Raw genomic sequence first — 10962 nt, 5'->3', positions numbered from 1 at the left:
GGCCACAAATGGCACAAAAGCTAGCAGCTTAAGGTGTGTGAAGAAAGTCTGGCTACATTCTACACCTGGGACAGCCACAAGGTTCATCTGCTCCTCACAGGGGCTTTTTAAAGTCCTCTACAAGGCTCTGTGGGGGTTAGGGATCAGTAAAGGGGCCCATTATGTGGCTGGGATTTTTCTACTACCCCCTCACTGTGGCTGACATTCTGTGGTATTCTGTTATAATAAACCTGGGAGTCAGTAAGTAATCTCGGTCTCTTGGGCCTCTGTTACTTAGGTCACCAAACAAAGAGGCAACAGTAGCATCTGTGCAATGCCTCCCTGTAATAGCGTAATAGTGAAAACCTGGAAAGCACCTAGATGCCCACAGTCAGGTTCATTTAATATCACTATAGATCAGGGAGAGTCACATGCAGGAACTGCAGAGTGAGTAGGACGGCCTGCATGGCTGGGTGCAGGGTGGGAGGCTACAGGCACCTGACTGCACTTCTGTGATTATGTTCTACTGTTTTACAATGACTCCCCCACTAAAACTAAAAAGTAAAAATAAAAGCAGCGGGGCATATGGCATACATACACTGTGATGGTGGCACTCAGAGACTGAAGCAGAGCTGGGTGTTGTGGCCCACGCCTTTAATCCCAGCACTTTGGAAGCTGAGGCAGGAAGACTGAGAGTTTGAGGCCAAACTACACTACAAAGAGAACACTGCCTCAAAAGCTATTTTTAATAAACTGTCCTGAAAGCAGAGGTGTGTGTCTGCTGGGCTTCGCAGGCAGCTCCCACACTGCTCCCACTTCCTTTTTTTTTTTTTTTAAAGATTTATTTATTTATTACATGTAAGTACACTGTAGCTGTCTTCAGACACTCCAGAAGAGGGCGCCAGACCTCGTTACGGATGGTTGTGAGCCACCATGTGGTTGCTGGGATTAGAACTCTGGACCTTCGGAAGAGCAGTCGGGTGCTCTTACCCACTGAGCCATCTCACCAGCCCCCCCCCCCACTTCCTTTTAGAGCCATGCACGTGTCAGATCACTTTTGTATCGAATCTGAAATAGCACCAATGCAGAGGGCAGAAAGGGTCACCAGGAGCCATGCCTGGAGAAGTGGGGAGACTGGATAAAGGTCACAAGAGCCTTGTGAAGCAGCTAAGTTCTCCATTACAGATTGATGACCCGTGATGACAGCTAATGGCCCCCACCTAGAGGTCTGAAATCCTCAGATAGGAAGTTCTGAAAGGTGATGTACATGTCAGCTGCACAGCAGAGGCCACCTCAAAGGATTTACATCAGATCTTCAAGGTACTTCACTAAGAAGCTAAAACTTTCAAAGGATGTACTGTTAATCCTAGCCCTAGATGGATTTCAAAAGGGTCACCAAGATAAAACTCCAAGGACCCCATATTAAAAGGTCAAGACTCTAGAATTGTCCCAATGGCATCAGAACATCCCTGAGCCTGCACCTCAGAGCTGGATCTTCCCCTCTGAGCTCAGAAACCACACTTATTCCAGATCCAGCGAAACAGAAGCTGATAACAAGGGAAACCACACAGGGAGATGTGAATTAGCACCATCTGTTAAGATTGTGGTCAGGGGAAGGAGGAGGAGGGCTCTGTGGCTACAGCACCACCTAGTGGCCACTGCTAAGGTCACCACCACCCAGCAACTTGATTTGCCCCAAGAACTCAGTACCTGCCTTTGCTCTGGGTGCTCCACCGTTTTTCTCTTGCTTTCAAGAGCAGGACCTGCACTGTGCTGCATTTGGAGTAAGTAACTAGCACAGAATGAAATCAGGCTGGCTCAGTCCCAGCATAGATAAGGGTCTGGTAATGAGCTGCTGAAGGTCTGCCCTGGGGATTGCAGCCTCCCTCTACTTGGATGGACTATGACAACTAAGAGCAGCTCCAGAAAATGCCAGCACCACACCGAGGATCACTGAGTGTATTCTCCTGTGCTAAAATCTCTCCTCTACTCTGGATGTGCTGTACTGGTTACTTTGGGTCCCTGACTCAAACTTTCTTGGAGTTATAACAAGAGCCTCCGTAGCCCCTGCCTCTCAGAAGAATAAATGGGGCTGAGGGTTGAACTGAGTTAAATTCTTGCTTGCTGGGCAACAAAACTGAAGCAGAGGCACACCTAAGACCTCTCTGCCTTCTCCATTGCTCTTAGAAGTGCTGGCCTATGTACTCCTCAGTCATTAGATCTTTAAAATTGAACCACGCAGAGGGGCTGCAGCAGCCTCCCTCCCTTGATGAGTCAATCAGCAGGAGACCCCTCTTGTAGTCCTTCATGGAACCCTACCACACTGAACTACCCTCAACATATTCAAAAGCAGCACATGTCATCTCCAGTGTGACTACGTGTGATGACAGGGTAATTACGATTAAATGAGTTGCAGGGTCAGGGTCCACCCCTGACAGAATTAGTGCCCCATGGAGTCAGCGAGAGCAGAGGTTGAGCTCTGGCTTCATTCTCTCACAGGCAGGGCCAGGTACTGTGAGAAGGTAGCTAAGGTCTAATGTGCCCCAGGTGTCGTGTGTCCTAACCTCCATTCCTGAAATGAGGCCACGTTAGGAAGGAAGGCTTACGAGTGGTATTTAGGTGATGGGGTGAAGCTGTCACGAGTGGGTTAATATCCTTCTCACTGTGAATTTCTCCTCTCAGGTCTCTTGACGAGTTAGTTACCTTAAGAGCAAGTTCCTGCAGGCTGACAAGAGAGCTCAGAAAGTAAAGGCTCTTGCCACCAATGCCAAGCTCCACTGACAAAAGGAGAACGGTTACCTCTCTTCCACTGCCACGTGCACTCTGCAGTGTGGCCGTGTGCACACACTCACGTCTCTTCCACTGCCATGTGCACTCTGCAGTGTGGCCGTGTGCACACACTCACATGCAGAGAAGCACGCAAAGAAGTAAATGCAATACGGATTTTAAAGGAACACTTGAGGCATTGCACTGGGGATTACCTGCTCTGTACAGCTCACAGATTAAAAAAGAATCAGGTTACCACGTGCTTGCTGGGCAATACATGGTTTCTTTTACACAGCCTTTTTGACTGTGAGCTGAAGCAGCACAAGGTTCTCACAAGGCATGGATACCTAATTTTGAACTTCTTGGCCTTCTAAATCTTAAGCCAAAATAAAGCTCATTTCTTTAAATGACCTAGTTTCTCAGAGCTTAAGAGATGACTTGGTGGTTAAGAGTACCAGCTGCTCTTCGAGAGGACCTGGGTTTGATTCCCAGAACCCACGTGGTGGCTCATAACCATCTTTAGTTCCATTTCCAGGGTATCCAATACCTTCTTCTGGCCTCAGCAGGCATTAGACACTCACATGGAATATAGATATATGTGCAGGCAAAACACCCATGCACATAAGAAATAAAAAAATATTTTTAATTACTTAGTCTCAGTGAATTTGTTACGGTAACAGAAAACAGACTCAGACAGCAGCTGTCTATAAACTAAAAAGAAATCCCGACCAGAAACCAGCCCTGACCTCAGCTTCCATCCATCTTCCAGAATAGTGGGGAGAAAGCCTGGGCAGAATAAAATGAGTGGGACACAGACACATGAAACCATCCGACACTGAGCAGTACGCAGGCAAATGGCAAGGAGTGTCCTTACAGAGTGATGTCTCGTGGCTGATGTTCTCAAAGAGAATGTTCAAGGTCTGTAGCAGCTGCACACACACATAACGGCCTGATTTCTGCCGCAGAATGTTCAAGAAGAAAACAAACATATTCTTCTCCAGGAAGAAGCTGGGGAAAGAACAAGAAAGGGTCAGTGGGTGATATGCTACAGGGGCTATGTGTAGGCTCGCCCTATGAAGATCACCAGTGACAAGACTAGACTGTGACGGCTGCCTGGATAGTCTCAGTGCCCTTGATCCCATCTGCAACGGAGAACAACACATGCGCTCTGACTCTTCCTTTTCCTGTCTAAGCAGACCAGGGTGCTGAAACTTACATGAAATGGTGAACTAGATTCTGACAGAATAGGGATGCTCTTTTCCTGCTAAGTGACCACACAGCACTCTGTGCACTACAAGCATCGTTCCCCAGCACATACACAACCAGAATCCTTAGCTTCCCCACAAAACCTATTTCCCTTGTGCTCCCATATTCAAGGTTAGGAAAACACAAGAAGTGGGCTTCCCTGCAAGGCCTGAGGATGCTGAATGACAGCAGAGCTTTTTCACTTCTGTTGTCAAGTGTGCAACTTCCAGATCTCTGGACAAAGAACTTGAAAAAAGGTGAAGACACCGATGTGGTAGAGGCACCCTATAGTCCCCAGGTCTGCTTCTGCTTTCTTGTGCTGGAATGACACACAGCCAGGAGCACTGGCCAGGTACACACCTCAGTTCTCTCTCTCTCTCTCTCTCTCTCTCTCTCTCTCTCTCTGTGTGTGTGTGTGTGTGTGTGTGTGTGTTAAAAATAGGACCTTCCTTTAAGAAGATGTTGTTTCTACATATTTGAACAGGATCAGTTTGGAATAATCAAAGGCTGGGATATAGCTCAGTTGATAGAGTGCTTGCCCAGCAGAACATAAGGCAAGTGTTGGAAGCATGCATCTGTAATCTCAGCACTTGGGCAGAGGCAGAAAAACCGAAGTTCAAAGTCAGCCTCTTAGCTACATTGTGAATTAAATGTAGCTAGCCTGGAATATAGGAAACTGTTTCTGAGAAGGAAGGAAGGAAGGAAGGAAGGAAGGAAGGAAGGAAGGAAGGAAGGAAGGAAGGAAGGAAGGAAGGAAGGAAGGAAGGAGAGACAGACAGACAGACAGAAAGGGGGGAAGGAGAGAGAGGGAAGGAGGGAGGGAGGGAGGAAGGAAGGAGAGAGGGGGAAGACAAATAGAAAGGGGGAAGGAGAGAGAGGGGAAAGAGAGAGAGAGAGAGAGGGAAGAAGGAAGGAAGGTTAAATAGAAAGACAGACAGAAAAGGAAAAGTCCCTGCAGTCTCACAAGTCTGCTGGTTGACTCCGTTCTGGGTGGTCCTCTCTCCTCACCTGTCAGCTCCACAGGGACCAATTGCCTGACACTCACTGCCACATAATTCTGTTTGAATCCATAAAGTAAATAATAAAATAAGTGAATGATAAACTATGACCCTAAAACCTGTCAGTTCTTTTCTTGCTCTGACTCCAGGAGCTTGCCTGCCTCCACACACTGCTCCAACTGACCCCAGAGCATTTCAGGCCCCTGACCTATTTTTGTCTGCCCCTGCTTCAGGTTATAAAAAGCAGCAGCTCTCCTGAATCATGAACACACTCAATACCACTGGGTGGCCAATGGAGGAAGCTGTCAAACATCTGTGCCTGGATATTGCTGCTGGGGTGTCTTAGTAATCTAGTGTGAAGCTCTCAAGTAGATGTTTGTCTCTCTGTGTGTCCAGTGTGTATGTCTGTGTTGGGACATACATATACCATGCTGAGTACATGGAAATCAGAGGAAGGCTCTGGGTGTTTGTGCTCACCTTCTACCTTGTTTGAGACAGGTGTCATTGTTGTTGCATGTACAAGCTACCTGACCCGTCTTCCACTGTTCAGGGATTTTCCTATTCCTGCCTCTAATCTCACCATACAAGCACAAGGATTACAAATGTGTGTTACCATACATAGCCTTTATATAGATTTTGGGGATTCGAATTCATGCTTGAATGGCAAGAATTTTTATTTTTCCTGGTTGGTAGACTCTGGGAATGAGAGGCTCCTTCACCATCTTCCAGCTACACGTGGGGACACCAATAGAGCTTCCATGTGGGCCGAGGGGCAAGCTGGGTAGATTGTGCTCTCAAAGCTCAGCTCTTGCTGGCCCTCAGTAAATACGTTTGTATTAGAGGCTAGGGAGGTGGCTCAGGGGGTAAAGTGCCAGCCTCAGAAGCATGAGCTCAGATCCCTAGAATCCATAGAAAAGCTGGGTGGGTATGGCAGCCTGCCTGTAATCCAAGCTTTCAGGAAGCAAGGACAGAGATCCTGAGGACAAGATGGCCAGTAGTTTAGATCACTGGTTCTCAACCTTCCTAACACTACAATCCTTTAATACAGGTTCCTCATGTTGTGGTGACTCCCGATCACATAAGTATTTTTGTGGCTACCTCATAACTTTGTAACTTGTTATTGTTACGAACCACAATGTAAACAGCTGTGTTTTCTACTGGTCTTAGACAATCCCTGTGAAAAGGCCGTGACAAGGGTTGAAAACTGCTGGTCCAGACTGAATTAATAAGCCCTGGGTTCAGCGAGAGACCTTAATTCTAGTAAATAAAGTGGAGAATGGGGAAGGAAGACACCTGACATCAACCTCTGATCTCCACGAACATGCACATGTGTGCACACATGCATATACACCTAAATATATGCCTGCATATGTTCCAACATGCATAGATACCACATGTACACATATGCAAAGCAATGAATAAACTAAAATAAACACACTAAATTCTGGCCTTCAGCAACTCCCTCAGAGCAGGACCTTAATATCCAGGACACTCTTCTTGCCCTGGAGCAGATGATAGGGCACAACTTGGAATGTTATCCACAACATCTTCAGCTTTTCTAGAGAAACTCATTTCCATAGCTCTTCCCTTTTTGGCTTGCACCTCAACATTCTCTCAAGGACGTTTGATACAGATATTCAGGCAAGATGGAATTAGTATCAGTTCCTGACGTCATCAGGAATGACTCATGGTGTACGTTTGGAAAGACACCCAAAGGAAGTGGAAGAACCAGGAAACAAAAGCACTGCAAGTCATACTCAAACACAGAGCTGTCATTTTGATCGCCCCAAATCAGGATCTCAGTGATGGAACGGATGGTCTCCACGAGCAGGTTCCGGTTCTGTTCTGTGACAGTGGTGTTTTTTGTTAAAACATGGTACAGGTACCTAGAAAAAAAGGGAGAAATAAGAGCTTACTCAAACTGATGTGAAAGCCAGGCCCAAGGGCCACTGGCAACACTCACAACACAGCAGTGGTTAAGTTTATGTTAGCCCAGTTTCCCATTCAGATGGAAAGAGAGGTCACTCCCACCCCCAAAATATGGCAGAAGGAGCTCTGAGGCATTACATGCCAGGGACACATCTGCCCAAATTGAGGCAAGAGCATACCAAGCCCTTGAAACCAGCACCCAAAAAACTTCAGGATGCAAACAAATTACAGAGCTGGCAAAATCAGAGGCTCCCAAAGCACACATGGGGATTCCGATTCAGTGAGACTAAAGGAAGAATAAGCGTGGCTTGTCTCAGTCATCAGTGATGGATGCCAAGAAACAGTAGTCGGAGCCAGGTACCTGAAAAAAAAGTTGGTGATGGAGTCAAAGGACAGGGTCAGATATCCCTTAGCCAGAGCCTAGGACACTAAACACTGCTTTCCAAATGCTTACAGTTCCCTCTAGTGCAGCACACCATGGAAACCAGGACTCGGTATAGGACAGAATGAGTGACTCCTGCCCAAGGGAATAATCTCATCTGCAAAATCTAAAGTGAAATGGCTGGGGAGGCTAAGGTCCATGAGATTTCACCTGTCAGGGCCACAGGCTTAATTGGGATCAAAAGGAGGTGGCTCAAGACATCTATCAGAGGTTGGGAGAGCTGTTCCCCACAGTCCAGAAAAGCAGGGAACAAAGAGGCAGAACCTTGGAGGTGGAATAATTAGACTTAGCTGCTCCCAGCTATGTCTACATTTTAGAAACAGGCCCAAGTGTTTAGTGTTCTATGCTGTTCTTACTGTGCTGTCTGACATGACAGAGAAGGCTCTGCCACAAAGCTACAACCTCACCTTCCATTTTTCTTTTTTTTTTTTTTCTTTTTCTTTTTTTTCAATGTTGCAAGACATATTTTACTATTTGGTAAGTCATGAATTACAAAGAATAAAATAACATTATAGATTAGTTTATCATCATTTTTACAAGAAGATATTTTTATTTTACTGTAAAAGCCTCTTTTATAACAGTGCATATGTGCTTAATCAATAAAGGGTAGCTTGACTCTATTTTATTTAATTAACTTTTTACTCACTTTACACCCTGATCTGTCCCTCCTCCCATCCCCCTTCCCCTCTGAGTAGCCCCAACCCTGGCACATCAAGTCTCTGAAGGGCTAGGTGGTGCTTGGTGGTGCTTCTCCCACTGAGGCCAGACAAGACAGCCAAGTTAGGAATCAGATTCCATAGACAGGCAACAACTTTAGGAATAGCTCTTGCTCTAGTTGTCTGGACCCACATGAAGACCAAGCTGCTTATCTGCTACATATGTGCAGGGGGTCTAAGTCCAGCCCATGAATGACTGTATTAGTCAGGGTTCTCTAGAGTCACAGAACTTATGGATAGTCTCTATATAGTAAAAGAATTTATTGATGACTTACAGTCGGCAGCCCAATTCCCAACAATGGTTCAGTCACAGCTGTGAATGGAAGTCCAAGGATCTAGCAGTTACTCAGTCTCACACGGCAAGCAGGTGAAGGAGCAAGAGCTAGACTCCCTTCTTCCAATGTCCTTATATTGTCTCCAGCAGAAGGTGTAGCCCAGATTAAAGGTGTGTTCCACCACACCTTTAATCCCAGATGAAAGGTGTAGCCCAGATTAAATCTCCTTAAACTAGGAGATTTAATCTTCTGGAATCCATAGCCACTATGTCTCAAGATCTCCATACCAAGATCCAGATAAGGATCTCCAAGCCTCCAGATAAGGGTCACTGGTGAGCCTTCCAATTCTGGATTGTAGTTCATTCCAAATATAGTCAAGTTGACAACCAAGAATAGCCACTACAATCCACCCCTTGTCAACTTGACACAAATAATATCCCATGTTTACATGAAACAATAACAAGGTTGTGAATACGCCTAACATGATATAACTATCCCTCGTACAATCGCAAACGCATTTGTAAATTTACAATGGGGCATTCATATTACTTTATAATCCTCGTTTCTGCAACTGGTTACGTGGCCTTAATTGATATTTATAACTACCTTCCTCTACTACCCATTCTGTATTTCCTTCACCTTCGGCCAGCACCTCAGCAGGTCTTGGCTCTTTTCCTGGAGGATTGACCCATACCTTCATTCCTGATGGGTCTGCGTCCTTTGTCATCCTGCTTGGATTAGGCTGTTGTAGTTTCCCATTGACTTTAATCACAGGACATGGTAGTACTAGGAGACGCCCTAAGGGATCTCCTACACTCCAGACATAATCTTGCTTACCTCCATTGTGAAGAGGTAATCCAATTTCCCCATGGTAATCTGGATCTATCACTCCTCCTAACACGGTTATTCCTTTTTTAGCCTGTTGGTTTAAGGGCATTAGAAGCCCAAAATGACCAGGGGGAAGTCTGAGCTTCCAATTCAATGGAATGTTTGTTGTAGCTCCTGGTAGGAGCACTCCCCTCTCTGGAGCTAAAACTTCTAAGCCAGCAGAACCTAGAGTTATGGGGACAGGAAGCAAAAATTTTCCTAGAGGGTCATTAGGAGTGATAGTAAGTGGAACTATTCCCTTTTCCACCCCTTGATTCCTGGACCCATGAATCCTGGCTATGGGTGAAACTGTACCATATATGGAGCGCTGATTCAAAGCATATACTGCCTTCTGAAGAACTCTACCCCAGCCTTCCAAGCTGTTACCACCTAATTGGCGCTGTAACTGCGTCTTCAAAAGGCCATTCCATCTTTCTATCAGGCCAGCTGCTTCAGGATGATGGGGAATGTGGTAAGACCAGTGAATTCCATGATCGTGGGCCCACTGTCGTACTTCTCTGGCTGTGAAATGAGTTCCTTGGTCAGAAGCAATACTGTGTGGAATACCATGACGATAGATAAGGCATTCTGTCAGTCCATGAATGGTGGTTTTAGCAGAGGCCTTACGTGCAGGAAAGGCAAATCCATAACCAGAATAAGTATCTACTCCAGTAAGAACAAAACGCTGTCCTTTCCATGAAGGAAGTGGTCCAATGTAGTCAACCTGCCACCAGGTTGCTGGCTGGTCACCTCGAGGAATGGTGCCATATCTGGGGCTCAGTGTTGGTTTCTGCTGTTGGCAGATCTGGCAATCAGCAGCAGCTGTAGCCAGGTCAGCCTTGGTGAGTGGAAGCCCGTGTTGCTGAGCCCAAGCATAACCTCCATCTCGACCACCATGGCCACTTTGTTCATGTGCCCATTGAGCAATGACAGGGATGGCTGGGGAGAGAGGCTGACTGTCCACAGAACGGGTCATCTTATCCACTTGATTATTGAACTCCTCCTCGGCTGAAGTCACCTTTTGGTGAGCATTTACATGGGACACAAATATCTTCACATCCTTTGCCCATTTGGAGAGTTCTATCCACATACTTCTTCCCCAGATGTCTTTTTCACCAATTTTCCAATTGTGATCTTTTGGGATCTCCTGGGATCAGTGTCAACTCAGAACCAGTATCCAGCAGACCCCGAAAGGTCTGATTATTTCCTTTTCCCCAGTGTACAGTTACCCTTGTAAAAGGCCGTAGGTCCCTCTGGGGAAGAACTGGAGAAAGGGTAACAGAGTCACAGCTGTGAATGGAAGTCCAAGGATCTAGCAGTTACTCAGTCTCACACGGCAAGCAGGTGAAGGAGCAAGAGCTAGACTCCCTTCTTCCAATGTCCTTATATTGTCTCCAGCAGAAGGTGTAGCCCAGATTAAAGGTGTGTTCCACCACACCTTTAATCCCAGATGAAAGGTGTAGCCCAGATTAAATCTCCTTAAACTAGGAGATTTAATCTTCTGGAATCCATAGCCACTATGTCTCAAGATCTCCATACCAAGATCCAGATAAGGATCTCCAAGCCTCCAGATAAGGGTCACTGGTGAGCCTTCCAATTCTGGATTGTAGTTCATTCCAAATATAGTCAAGTTGACAACCAAGAATAGCCACTACAATGACCTTTGGTTGGTGGTTCAGTCTCTGAGAACACCCCCAGGGGTCCAGGTTAGTTGACTCTGTTGGTCTTCCGGTGGTGCTCCTATT

The 10962-nt window shown here is 46.1% G+C and overlaps 1 protein-coding gene across 4 annotated transcripts in view; it reads right to left on the bottom strand.

Annotated features, from left to right (window-relative positions):
* Clec16a (C-type lectin domain containing 16A) overlaps nt 1–10962 on the bottom strand; it is a 204792-nt gene that overhangs the window by 180365 nt on the left and 13465 nt on the right. For all 4 annotated transcript variants that reach the window (XM_085832396.1, XM_029470211.1, XM_021184743.2 and 1 more), the window contains exons 2-3: nt 6746–6874; nt 3620–3753 (exon numbers count right to left, since the gene is read on the bottom strand). In XM_085832396.1, the coding sequence (XP_085688522.1) occupies nt 3620–3753; nt 6746–6874 (263 nt within the window). The remainder of the gene's footprint in view (nt 1–3619; nt 3754–6745; nt 6875–10962) is intronic.

Source organism: Mus caroli, unplaced genomic scaffold (genome assembly GCF_978045245.1).
Source record: "Mus caroli unplaced genomic scaffold, Mus_caroli_1 scaffold_17, whole genome shotgun sequence".
Taxonomy (NCBI): Eukaryota; Metazoa; Chordata; class Mammalia; order Rodentia; family Muridae; genus Mus; species Mus caroli.
Note: the sequence above shows the minus strand (reverse complement) of the source record. Positions and strands in the feature narration are given on the sequence as shown.